Here is a 13115-nt window from a genome sequence, read left to right as displayed (position 1 = left end):
AGAGAGAGGGAGACACAGAATCGGAAACATGCTCCAGGCTCCGAGCCATCAGCCCAGAGCCCGACGCGGGGCTCGAACTCACGGACCGCGAGATCGTGACCTGGCTGAAGTCGGACGCTTAACCGACTGCGCCACCCAGGCGCCCCGGGAATTAATTTTTAAAACACTGTAGGGCAAACAATCCGCATCCGTCCGCTACAGACCACTGACAGTCCCCAGTTTTCGAATTCTGACGTGGGCTGTGACCCTGCCATAAAGAGACACGATGACGAACGAGGCCACCGTGTTCCCGGAGCCACCAGATAAGAGGCGGTGGAGAACCCGAAGGAACAGACTGTGTCACGCTCATTCTTCTGAGAGACTGAGCACGGGCAGACCTCAGACCTTTCGTGGGCTTGGTTCCAAACCACCACGATAAAGTGTCGTCGCAATTAAGCAAGTCAAATGCATTTTTCGCTTTCCCGGTGCATAGAAAAGTTACGGTCACGCTACACTGGAATCTGTTAAACACATGATGACGTCAGGTCTGCAAAAACAGTGTGTGCCTTAATTTAAAAATACATTATTGCTAAAAATGCTAACCATCATCTGAGCTTTTGAGTGAGTGGTAATCCCTGATCACAGATCACTATAACCAATATAATAATCATGAAAAGCGTGAAATACTGCCATATAAGCCAAGGGCAGATAACGTGCAAGAACAGGGCTCTGACCCACAGTCCGCAGCACCCAGCCCAGAGGAGGAACCCCTTATCCACAGGAACCAGCCCGGGGCGCCAGCCTGCCGCCTAGAAGCCAGACCCGCAGGAGGCCAGACCTCCATCTCCAGCAACCGGCCCAGGACGCCAGACAACAGCCCCCGTGATAACTGGCTTAGGGCGGCCAGGACGCGCTCTGTAACTGACAGCTTCCCTAAGTGTTCGTTCCTGCGTCCAACTTAGGATGCCAGCCGGAGGTAGCCAAACATGTTCCCCTAGCCAGGGGCGGGGTGTCCCGCTTCTAGGAAGCCCTCCTCCAGCTTCCCGGGCCGCCAGCCTCAGGTCAGGCCACACCGCAGCCCTCCACTCTCCCTACTCCTCTACCTGCCCTGGAGTCTCTACCGAGACGCAGGTGAGGTGAGCGCCTCCCCTGCCCAAGCACGCTCTGTTCTGAACGCGCAGCCTCGGGGTGGTCTTTGCCCAGGTCCACATGTGAGACGTAGCTCAGGGTCCCGTGCCCAGCAGGGGTCAGCAAGGCGGCCCGGTGTTGTGAGCGGGCCCCCAGCGCGGTCAGGGGGAGACTGGCCACTTTCTCCAATTCCCTACATACGGCCCCCCCACCTTCTCCCCGCGGTGTGGACCAGCCTCCCACGGTCTCCCAGTGCCCACTCTAGCCCTCTACCCCGTCACCACGCCCAGCCAGAGAGGGGCCAGGTCCCGGCGGCCCCTCTCCGCACGGCCCCTGGTGGCTCATCTGTGATCCCGAGGCGCGCCCCCCGGCTCTGCACTGCAGTCGCGCGGGCCTGCCGCCGGCCCACAGGGCGCCTTCCCAGCTCAGTACCACACGCGTGACTTCCTTCCGCTAGGAATCCGTGACCACACTTTCTGGATTTTTGGAGAAAACTCCCAGCACCAGAAGTTCAGTCCTCTGGTCTCTGTCGCACTATTTAGCAGCCTGACGGGTCTCCTGATTGTCCCCGGGCCCGTGGGGTCAGATGACGACAGAGGAAGGAAGGGGCAGCAAGGGGCACGTGCTGAACACACACCAGGAAGTACTTTGCACCAGGCATGTGACAGAAGTCTCCCTGCACACCCTCACAAGTGTCCCATGAGGTAGGTGAGACTTCCTTCGTCAAACAGAGAGCTGAGGCTCAGAAACTGAAAGAACTTTCCCAGTCCCCGATTTAAACCTCTGTCCGAAGAAATGGTTCACTGCTCTGGCCAGAGCTTACCCGTGACAATCCGGATTCATCCCCAGCCCTCCACTGCCCACACACGACCTCCCTTGTGTTTGGGGTCCAGTACAAAACACAACCCAAAACCAGTGACGTCTACACCTGGAAGAGCGTGGAACGCGCAGAAATCCGCGCCGGCCGCTGTGGATCCGTCCCGCCCTGGGCGCCTGAGCTACACACGGTCAAGAGTGGGCTGGGATCTGGACCCATCGGGTCCTTCAGGAGCCAGGGATGTGAGGACAACGTCTGTCTCCTCGTGGTCACGGAGCCTGCTGAGACCCGAGATTCCTGTCGAAGCACGGTGAGTTGTGGACTTCTCTGTGTTCAAAAATTCACCCGCTGCCATTTTAGACGTCGCCTTCCACGCTCACTACATGCCGAATCCCCTTTAACTGGGAAGCCAAGCGGGTTGTGACGGTGGTAAGTCTACTAACTGTTCTTTACAGTCAAGGGGGAAAACGGTACGATGGGATCATTAAAAGTAGGGGGATGTTTATTGGGAGCCAGCTTCTAATTACCACCAAGTCCTCCCCGGAAAGAGAAGACGCTTACAGATGCCACTGCACACGCGAGATGAACAGCACAAGTGTCAACGTCGCTGTGACCCTCCGCTGACGCGCGCTGAGTCCTGGGAAGGCACCGGCGCAGCAAGGCCAACAGCCGTGTCACTCAGCAGGAGAAAAGCAGAGCTAGGATGAAGGTAGGCACGAGGTCTGACAAAAGTGGAAAATATCTGTCAAACCCCAATGTTCCTCTCATACTGTGGTCACTCGTCTATTTTCGGTACATTCCTTTCGGTTAACTGGTTTTTCGCTCGAACGCCGTAGTATTTGTTCTGCTCACTGAAATAACGTCGGATCTTAATTTGTTTCATCTAAAAGTGTAGAGATTCTACCTAATTTGTCCTTAGGACCACAGATAATGAAAAGACCCCCTACACTTAACATACAACAACGAGCATACAACTGATGACAAAATGTGAGTGCTGGAATACAGAGGGCACTCACGGCCATCTGACAAGCGCCAGAAAAGAAAGGATGTTGGGGAAGAAACACCAACGGACACTACATCTAGGGCGTAAGGGTAGTACATGTGCTTTGCCTCAAAGAGCTTCCCTGCAAAGTGCTTCTGAATCAGAGTCACAGAATCAGGGGAGAGTGACGTCACAGCGCAGAGACCCGGCAGGCGCGTCTGAGTCAACACTATGCGCCACCAGGCGGGATGCGGACACGACCACTTCTACATTTCTGCCGAACGAAAAAGTACACCCATAACCAAACCAGGAGGAGGCACCAGACGAACCCGAACTGAGGGAACATTCCACAGCTATGCTGCCTGATACAGCAGCCACCGGGCCTGGGGCAGCCCGGCACTTGCACTGTGCCTCGTCCAAATTAGGTATGTCCCATGTGTCAAATTTCAACGTGAAACATCCTGGATTTCAAAGACGTGCTATTACAGAATGGAAAATATCTCATTAATAATTTTTGTATATTCGTTACATGTTAAAATGCTATTCGGGATATTAATTGCACCTGTTTCTTTCTACCTCTTTTGATGTGGCCACCAGAAAACTTTAATTACAGATGTGGCTCACATTGAATTTCTATCAGCTCTGTTCTACTAAATCATTAACCGGGGGCACCTGGTGGCTCAGTCGGTTAAGCATCTGATTTTGGCTCAGGTCATGACCTCACAGTTCGTGGGTTCAAGCCCCACGTCAGGCTCTGTGCTGACAGCTCGGAGCCTGGAGCCTGCTTCGGATCCTGTGTCTCCCTCTCTCTCTGCCCCTCCCCCACTCGTGTTCTGTCTCTGTCTCTCTCAAAAATAAATCAACATAAATAAATAAATAAGCTGTAATCTTCAACAATGTCAAGGTCATAAAAGTCAAGGAAAGACTGAGGAATGATTCCTGACTGGAGGCGTCTAAAGAGACAACCAAACGCAACACGTGACCCCGCGGTGGGTCCTTTGCTACAGAAGACAATATTGAGACAACCGGAAAACTCCAGTGGGGTCTGCAGATGAGAGGGCAGAGAATCCTCAACGTTAATGCCCAGATTTGAATGGTTATCCTATGATGACAGGAGAATGTCTTTGCCGGGAGGAGACATTCCCTGAAGAATTTGGTGGTAATGACAGAGCTTCAAATTGGGCTGTTGGACCCTGGACTATTACGGTTTTCTGGTGAGTTTGGAATTATTTCAAAATAAAAAACAAGTTTAAAAAGCAACCCGAGGAGCTGCAGTGAAGAAGGCCCTCCGCAAGCGCACCACTGATGCGGGAGGCAGCATTTGACCGTGGGGGGGCCGGAGCTGGTGTGAGAAGCAGCTGGGTGTTGGGTGACAGCACACCCGACTCCTAGGGGTCTCCGCTTCCGCGTTTGTAAGGTGAGCAGGCTGGACCCCGCGATTCCCTAAAAAGCGAACCTGTCCAACCAAAACACAGAAGACCAGACCCAGAACATTTTAACGAGGCCAGGGACTCAGAATCGTCGTCAGACAACTGTGGGCCGCGGCAACCTTCTGCTTCTGTTCAGTAAAGCCACGTGATAAATGGAATAAAGGTTCCAACCAAGAGTCAGCCTCCAGGCTGGCACACCCTCAAGCCCCACACTGGGCAACACCATTCTGTGACCAAATCATCAGGCTTAAGCACCTCCTCCCCAAGGGCCTTGGGCCACTTGTGAAGGCTTCAGAATTCAGGCTTCCAACGTTCGTTCTGTTTTCTAGGAAACCGAACCAAAGAAACTTTCCATGGCTACGTGACTGTTCCATAACCACTTCCCAACTCTCTTGTGAGTCAGACTTCAAGCAAGGTGCTCCTCCGGTACACCCTGGATACAGGACAGAAAGGATACATTTCCTGGATGGTGCAGTCATTCCCGTAGAGGCCAGCACAGAGGACGCAGAGCCTCACCGGACCGCAGGAATGAGCTCTATTCCGCGCACCTGATTTATCCCCTAAATTTCACCATCTTGGGCACTTACAGGCTTTAAGCACCTGCCACACAGTATCTTCATAATCTTCACAAATAACCCTGGGTGACAGATATCTCCAGCCCCGCTTCACAGCTAGGACAACTGAAGCCCTGAGGTTTAGTGACTTGACCAAGGTTATACAGCCACCAAGTTGCAAAGTGGTTTCAAATTCAGATTTTTAAAAAAAAATAGCTTTGGAGAGACAGAACTGACATACAGTGAACCGTACCTCTTTAAAGACACAAGTTAGTAAGTTCTGACACATGTACACACCCTAGAAACCATCGCTACAATCAAGACAATACATAGATCCATCACCCCCCAAAAGTTCCCTCAAACTCTCGTAATCTCTCTCTCTCACCCCTCGCAACCCTCCCCTACACCATCACCAGGAAACCAGTGGCCTTCCTGTCACTTCACCCAGGTACACACTGTCTAGGATTGCACGTAAATGGAGTCCTGCTACAATCTCTTCCCCTGCTTCTTCCACTCAGCATAATCACTCTGAGATTCATTCATATCGCAGCATGTAGCAACAGCTCGTTCCTTTTTACTACCAGGTAGTATATTCCAGGAGACAGACCATACCACAGCCCATTTACAGGCTCGCCTGTTGATGGATGGCCAGGTTTCCACTCTGTGGCCATTAGGAGCAAAACTACCCTGAATATTTACACACAAGCCTTTGTAGGGACATGTATCTTTGCTTCTCTTGAGTCTAAAAACAAATACTTGAAACAGAAATGGCTGTGTCATAAAAGCGCCTGCGTTTTTTCAAAATGGCTCTACTCATTTTAGATTCCAACAGAGAGAGTTCCAGTTCCTTCATTTTCTCGTCACTACTCAGTACGCAATCTTTTCAATTTTGGCCTAACAGGCGTGTAGTATATCTCACTGTGGCTTCATTTTGCGTTGCCCTCAGGAAGCGGAGCGCTTTTCACGTGCCTATGTGCCATCTATAGAACTTGTTCGGCGAAGTGTCTGTTCAAGTCTTTTGCTCATTTTTTTTTTTTTTTTGGTTGTATGTTTCCTAACTGTTGGATTTGGGGAGTTCTCTATATTCCAGATATGAGTACTTTATTGGATTGTGATTTGCAAACATTTTCTCCCAGTATTTTGCTTGTCTTTTTATTCCCTAAACACTGTATTTTAAAGAGAATTTTTAAATTCTGAAGCCCAATTTATCAACTTGTACTCTTACGGATCATACCTTTGTGTTATACTCAAGAAAGCTTTGCCGAACCCAAGGTCACAAAGGTTTTCTTCTACGTTTTCTTCTGTAAGTGTTACGGTTTCAGGTTTTACGTTGTGGTCTATGTTACATTTTGAGTTAATTTTTGTATATGGTGCAAAGCATGGCTCGAGAGTCATTAAAACATGGGGTTATCCAATTATTATTCCAGCATCATTTTTTGAAGAATATTTCCACTGAACTGCCTTTACGTTTTTGTCAAAACTTAGCTGTCCATCCACATGTGGGTTTATTTCTAGACTCTCTCTTCTACGAGTTTATCTTTAAGTCAATACCACACTGTCTTGATAGGGGAGCTATATATTACGTCTCAAGATCAGGTAGTCACTCGTAATTAGCTTTAATTCATCAGTGTTAGCCCTCCAAGTTTGATTGTCTTTTTCAAAATTGTTTTGGCTTTTCTAGGTCCTTTACATTTCCACGTGAATTTCAGAATCAGTCTGTGAATTTCTACAAAAAGTGCTGCTGGGATGTGACTGGGGTTGAGTTGAATCTACAGACCAACTCTTTTTTTTTTTTTTTTTTTTAATTTTTTTTTTTTTAACGTTTATTTATTTTTGAGACAGAGAGAGACAGAGCATGAACGGGGGAGGGGCAGAGAGAGAGGGAGACACAGAATCGGAAACAGGCTCCAGGCTCTGAGCCATCAGCCCAGAGCCCGACGCGGGGCTCGAACCCACGGACCGCGAGATCGTGACCTGAGCTGAAGTCGGACGCTTAACCGAGTGAGCCACCCAGGCGCCCCTCTACAGACCAACTCTTAAGGAGAACGGATTATCTTAACAGTATTGGGTTTCACAGCCCACGAGCATGGTGCGTCTCTCCATTTATTTAGATCTTCTTTGACTTCTCTCAGCAATGTTTCGTGCATTTCAGTGCACAGGCCTTACAGACTTTTGTCACATTTATTTCTAAGTATTTTGTATTTTTTAATGCTATCTTGAATGGTACTTTCTAAAATTTCAATTGCTGATGATTCACTGCAAGCCTATAGAAATACCACAAACTTTTGGATGTTGATCCTGTATCCTGCCACTTTACCAAACCTACTTATCAGCTCTAGTAGCTTTTTTGAAGGTCCATCAGATTTTCTACATAGAAGATCATGTCTTTCAATCAACAGTTATACTTCTTCCCTTCCAATCTGAATGCCTTTTCTTTTTTCTTGCCTAAGTGCACTGGCTAGAACAGAGATTGTTAGAATGGCCATTCTGGTCTTGCTCCTGATTTTAGGGTAAAGTATTTAGTCTTCACAGTGAAGTATGTATGATGTGAAGCTGAAGGTTGCACACAGAACCCCTTTAGGAGGTTAAAGAACCTTCCTTCTTTTCCTACTTTGCTAAGGGATTTTGGTCAAGAATACATGTGAGGGGGGCGCCTGGGTGGCGCAGTCGGTTAAGCGTTCGACTTCAGCCAGGTCACGATCTCGCGGTCCGTGAGTTCGAGCCCCGCGTCAGGCTCTGAGCCTGGGCTGATGGCTCAGAGCCTGGAGCCTGTTTCCGATTCTGTGTCTCCCTCTCTCTCTGCCCCTCCCCCGTTCATGCTCTTTCTCTCTCTGTCCCAAAAATAAATAAAACGTTGAAAAAAAAAAAAAAAAAAAAAAAGAATACATGTGAGGTTTTTAAACTCTGCAGAGTTGTTGAATCCTCTCTCCTGCTCTAAGCCTGTCCTGTAAATCTGCTTCTCCCCGGTAGTTTCCTGTAAGAAACCTTTGGGGCATCATGCCAAGATAGATATCAGATTTTGTCAAATACGTCTTCTGCACTACTGACACAATCACATGGTTTTTCTTTTTTAGTCTGTTAATATGGCAAACTACATGGGTTGGTTTTCAAATATTAAACCAACCCTGCATTCTTGGGCTAAACCCCACCTTGGTCATATTGTATCATCTTTTCTATATATTGCTGGATTAGATTTGCTAAAACTGTGTGTTTAAAATTTTAGCATTTATATTCATGAAGGACCTTGGTCTTTGGATTTCTCTCCTCGCAATGTCATTGTCTAGTTCTGGTATCAGGATAATTCAGGCCTCAGAAAGCGAGCTGGGAAGCGTTCCCTCGTCTTCAACTTTCTGGAGGCGCGTGGGTGGAACTGGTAGCACCTCTTCCTTAAACACTTTGCAGAACTCACCAGGGAAGCCGCTGTGCCTGAAGCGGGCATGATTCCCAGCCCTGTGGACATCAGGCACTGCTTCACTCTTAGTCTTTATTTATTTATTTATTTATTTATTTTTTATTTATGTATTTATGTATTTTGAGAGAGAGAGTGAGAGACAGAGAGGAGCAGAGACAGAGGGAGATAGAGAACCCCAAGCAGGCTCCACAGCACAGAGCCGTCAGCACAGAGCCTGACGCGGGCCTCGAATTCTAGAAAAGTGAGATCACGACCTGAGCCAAAACCAATCCAAGAGTCAGCCGCTCAACTGACTGATTCTGCTCCCCCCGCCCCCACCCCTCTCTTTATCCTTCCCACCACATCTCTGCCCAGCCTCAGGCTGCTCACCGGGTAGCTCAGCCCTCAGCTGACAGCCCCCACCTCCAGCTCTCTCTGCACACCCCCTCTGCTGCTCTGACCTGCCAGCGCTTTGGTCTCCCTGAGCCCCCATCCCCATCCCCTCAGCTCAGCCAGTCTGTTTAGTTCTGCTCAGGTTCTCCGCCCCCCCCCCGCCCCGCCCCGCCCCGCCCCTGTGGCCTGAAAACGGGCTCAGGGAAGTGAGCCGAGGCAACTGTAGTGCTCATTCCCTTCTTGCCTGTGGCATAAAAAAGATACTCGGTTGTCATCCCTGGTTCCTGGCACAGAACTCCTAAAACCCTTGGAATTTCCTGAGCGATCAGGGTAACACAAGTGTTTTGTTCTAATGAGGCGACTCTTGGCAGGTCCCTAAAGAACTTCAGGATGGGAGTTGGCTGCCAGAAAGATCAAGCCTTGATTGGAAGCCTGGAACTTTCAGCCTCATCCCCATCTCGGGGAAGGACAGAGGGACTAGATAGGGAGCTAATCACTGATGGCCAGTTCATCATCGACCACGCATCTGTGACGAAATCTCCATGAAAACCCTCAAATGACGGCATTTGGAGATCCACATCAAGGTGCCGGGAGAGAGCACCCAGAAAGGGCGTGGAAATTCCGTGCCCCCCTCCCACCCCCCTAGGCCACCCTGCCCTAGGCATCTCTCCCATTTGGCTGTTCCTGAGCTATATCCTTTATAATAGGCCAGCAAATGTAAGTCAAGTGTTTTCCTGAGTTCTGTGAGCCATTCTAGCAAATTACTGAACCTGAGGAAGGGGTCATGGGACTCCCCACTTGCTAGCCGGTCAGTGAGAAGTATAGGTGGCCCAGACTTGAGACTGGCGTCCGAAATGGGGGCAGCCTTGTGGGGTGAAACCCTGTAACCGTGAGATCTGGCCCCAACTCCCGGTAAACAGTGTCAGAACCGAGCTGACCAACATCCAGTTGGTGTCCAGAGAACTGGAGAGGAGGTGCTGGAAAAGACAACACATATTTGGTGTCAGGAGGGGAAAAAAACCTTCACTGCCCATCTCTTAAGGTATCACTGTGCTTTGCTGACCAAAGTCTAGGGTTTCAGATATTTTGTCCGTCTTTTAATTGTTTCAGACAGGAAAGTAAATCGGTCCCTGTTACTCTATCTTGGTCAAAAGTGGAAATCCTCAAATGCAAGTCTTCTTAACCATCACTCCCTAGGCTTCCTGTCCCTACTTCCGTCAAGGGAGGCTTATCCTGGAATCACAAGTCTGGTCTGCATGACTCACGAAACCCAAGGCAAAAGCAAAAGCTGTGTGTCTATGTCACCAGTCCCTAGCACGGGGCCCTGGCCCACAGGAGGCCACGGCGGGCAGTGCTGCGTGACCTCATGCACGTACACAAGCTCTGGCTCGAAACCCAAGGTGCCCTCTTCGCGCACGCGGGTCCCCGGTGCCACTCGGAGAGTCCAGACACGAGGCTTTACGCCAGCATGCCAGAACGAAATCTGAACTCTCGCTAGCCAAGAGAACTGGGGAATTTATTTCTCCCACTAGTGACGGGAAGAAGACAGCCCAAACCAGAGCCCAGAATAGGAAGTATTTTTGATAAGCTGGATGAAAATCCATGGGAAACTGTAATCACAGTAACTCGCAGACTCAAATACCCTTCTGTTTCATAATTATCTTAGAAGCTAAGTGTTTTTCCAGTTGGTAAAAGGGGACTTTCCTGGGCATCTCTTCAAAAGACAGATAATAATGGTGGGTCTTGTAAGTATTTACTTAATTTGAATAATTTCTTTCTAACGTTCCTTGCTTTAAAATCTCTAAAATAACAACACTCCTTGAGAAAAAGCTTTTTTTTTCTTTTTCTTTTTTTTTTTTAAATGAAGGCTAGGGGAAAATGAACTACAGTTCTATCCTGATGACCCAGCCGTCACTTTATCTTGACGCACAGATAGGGCACATAAAACATGAAGAATAAATTAATTCCTAGATATATTGTACAGGACTTTCCTAAATTAGGTCATAACAGCTTTAAAGGTCAAACAAAGGCAAAAACACTTTCATTCTTAGTACTAAGGCAGCATGTGGCTCCTTGCAGTGAGCTACGAAACTTCCCCATTAGCATTAAAGCCCACATTTAGGACTTACATGAGAAACTGAAGGCGAACAGAAATGAACTGCCATGTAGTCAAAAAACTAAGAAAAACATTCTTATGCCCTTCACTGGAGCATACCAAGGGGTGGGTGGTTAAAATCCTCTTGTGTTTTTTCAGAGCAAGGACAGCTAGCTTGGCAGATGTAATGTTCCTTTTCCATAAAGGAGGCCCTCACCAAAGCCCTCTATTCACCCCAGCGCCGGCCAAGTAGAGCGGGTATGCTTTCACCAGAAGGAGAGTCTTCCAGCACAGCACTAATGATGTGCTTTCCCTGCTTCAAGTCCTTCCAGACGTCCACCCTGTCCCCGGAACTAAGTACAAAAGAGGGGCGCCTGGGTGGCGCAGTCGGTTAAGCGTCCGACTTCAGCCAGGTCACGATCTTGCGGCCCGTGAGTTCGAGCCCCACGTCGGCTCTGGGCTGATGGCTCAGAGCCTGGAGCCTGTTTCCGATTCTGTGTCTCCCTCTCTCTCTGCCCCTCCCCCGTTCATGCTCTGTCTCTCTCTGTCCCAAAAATAAATAAATAAACGTTGAAAAAAATAAATAAATAAAAAAAAATAAAAAAAAAAAAGAAACCCCATTACCGCGGTGTCTATACGACAGGTTGTTCCTGATGTGTAAACCTACACGCCAAAAGAACATATGTTGTTCCCACACATCGTGCTTTCCTGCCTGGGGTCTCCCAAAGGATGTCAGGCGCAGGTCAACGAAGTTTGGATACATGGGATCACACAAAGTTACACAAGTTTCCTCACCGTAGGACGACTGCAAGCATTTCATTTGTCAGCGTGGACCAGCAGGCCCAGAATTTCGCACGGGATGCCTCGAGGGGCCAGTCCCCCCAAAGCTACGCACCCTCTGCTCTCCCTCCCACTCGTCACGGAAAAGCGCCTGTCTCTGTACCCTCTGTCTCGCCCTTCCTGCTCCCATCCACCCTTCACCTCTCTCGATCTGGCTTCTTCTGCTATGCCCCGGGCGCCGGTCCCTAAATGCGGCCCCTCTTCTCGTGTGCCTTCACCCGTAACCCTGGTGCCCCACGCATACCTTTCCTCACCCCTCTTGGCTGGCTTCCCTCTATGCAGTTTCTGCTCTTCTCTTGAAAACTAAACACGCAGACAGAAAGACAAAAACAAAGAATATAAACAAACACCTGTACTCCCGTTCATCAGAAGTGACGCTTGTAATTAGGCCACACTACTAATACCCTGTTTGCTTCGACTCTTTTTTTTTTTTTCTTTCATGAAAGACCAAAAGAGGATAAAGACCAAGGTGTCTTCTGTTGTCTCCCCAAAGGCAAGCACCTCACAAGTGTGTCGGTCACATATCCTTCCGGTGCACCCTTACGTCTTTATGCGCAGATGTGTGTGTTCACGAACAACAAGAATCCCGGTTTTACAAAAAGCTTAACGCAGTGACATCGTGCAGCGAGTGAAATTCATCCACTTCCTCTTTCACACAACAAGGTCTCCCTGCACTGACGCTCAACTCCACGAGAGCTACCAATGCGGACCTTACTGGCATGCTGGCATCCTTTCTGCTGTTTCTACGGCTCCCTCCCGTCACTGAAAACTCAGCCCGGCCCGGCCTGAGTGCTTCGCCTGTGTTACCTCCCCTCCCCTCTGAGCAGCCCACTGAGGAGATGCTTCAAGCACCCACCCCCCGCACAGGGCAGGGCGGCCCTTGCCCCGGGTCTGGCCGAGTCCAGGGCTGTGCTCTCACCCACTGTGCCGAGCGGCCCTCTCACCCGCCACGGCCAAGGGAGCGCGTTCCCCGGGCCTGGCCAGGAACTCTGGACACATCATGTCTCTTAACCCTCCGAACCCCCCTCCCTCCACGGTGTCCAGGATGCTTAATTATCTTCATTTGAGACATGAAGAAACGCAGGCTGGAGAAGATGCTGGGGCCCTGGTGTGAACCACAGCTAGGCCGCTTCAAGTTCCCATCGACTGGGCTAAATGTCAGATTTGCTCACAAAAAAAAAAAAAAAGGTCAAAGAGGAGGTGAGAAACGGGCTGGCGCGAGCCCGAGGAGACCTGCACGCCCAGGTGAGGCGTGCTGCCTGACGGGTGGCGAGGCTCACACCCGTGTCACCAGCCGCCGATGGCGCGGTCCCGGGCACCCTGGGGACAGGGAGACGGTACTCACGGCCATGGACCCGATAGCAGTGCTTCTGCAGGCGTCTCACGCCCCGCTCCTCCAGCACCCCATGAGTCATCAGCAGCTGGAGGAACCGCCGGTGGACGTCGGTCATGATACCCGCTCTCCGCGCGCTGCCCTGCGTGCACGAAGGCGCTAAGAAAAGAAGC

General features: G+C 49.8%; 1 protein-coding gene across 2 annotated transcripts in view; it reads right to left on the bottom strand.

Moving 5' to 3' along the window:
- The window catches only part of NSMCE1 (NSE1 homolog, SMC5-SMC6 complex component), a 31957-nt gene that overhangs the window by 13563 nt on the left and 5279 nt on the right, over positions 1–13115 (bottom strand). For both annotated transcript variants that reach the window (XM_047087794.1, XM_047087801.1), the window contains exon 2: positions 12955–13101. In XM_047087794.1, the coding sequence (XP_046943750.1) occupies positions 12955–13101 (147 nt within the window). The remainder of the gene's footprint in view (positions 1–12954; positions 13102–13115) is intronic.

This window comes from Lynx rufus, unplaced genomic scaffold (genome assembly GCF_022079265.1).
Source record: "Lynx rufus isolate CCGP_SWC_20201006 ecotype Redwood Valley unplaced genomic scaffold, mLynRuf1.p SCAF_23, whole genome shotgun sequence".
Classification (NCBI taxonomy): domain Eukaryota; kingdom Metazoa; phylum Chordata; class Mammalia; order Carnivora; family Felidae; genus Lynx; species Lynx rufus.
Note: the sequence above shows the minus strand (reverse complement) of the source record. Positions and strands in the feature narration are given on the sequence as shown.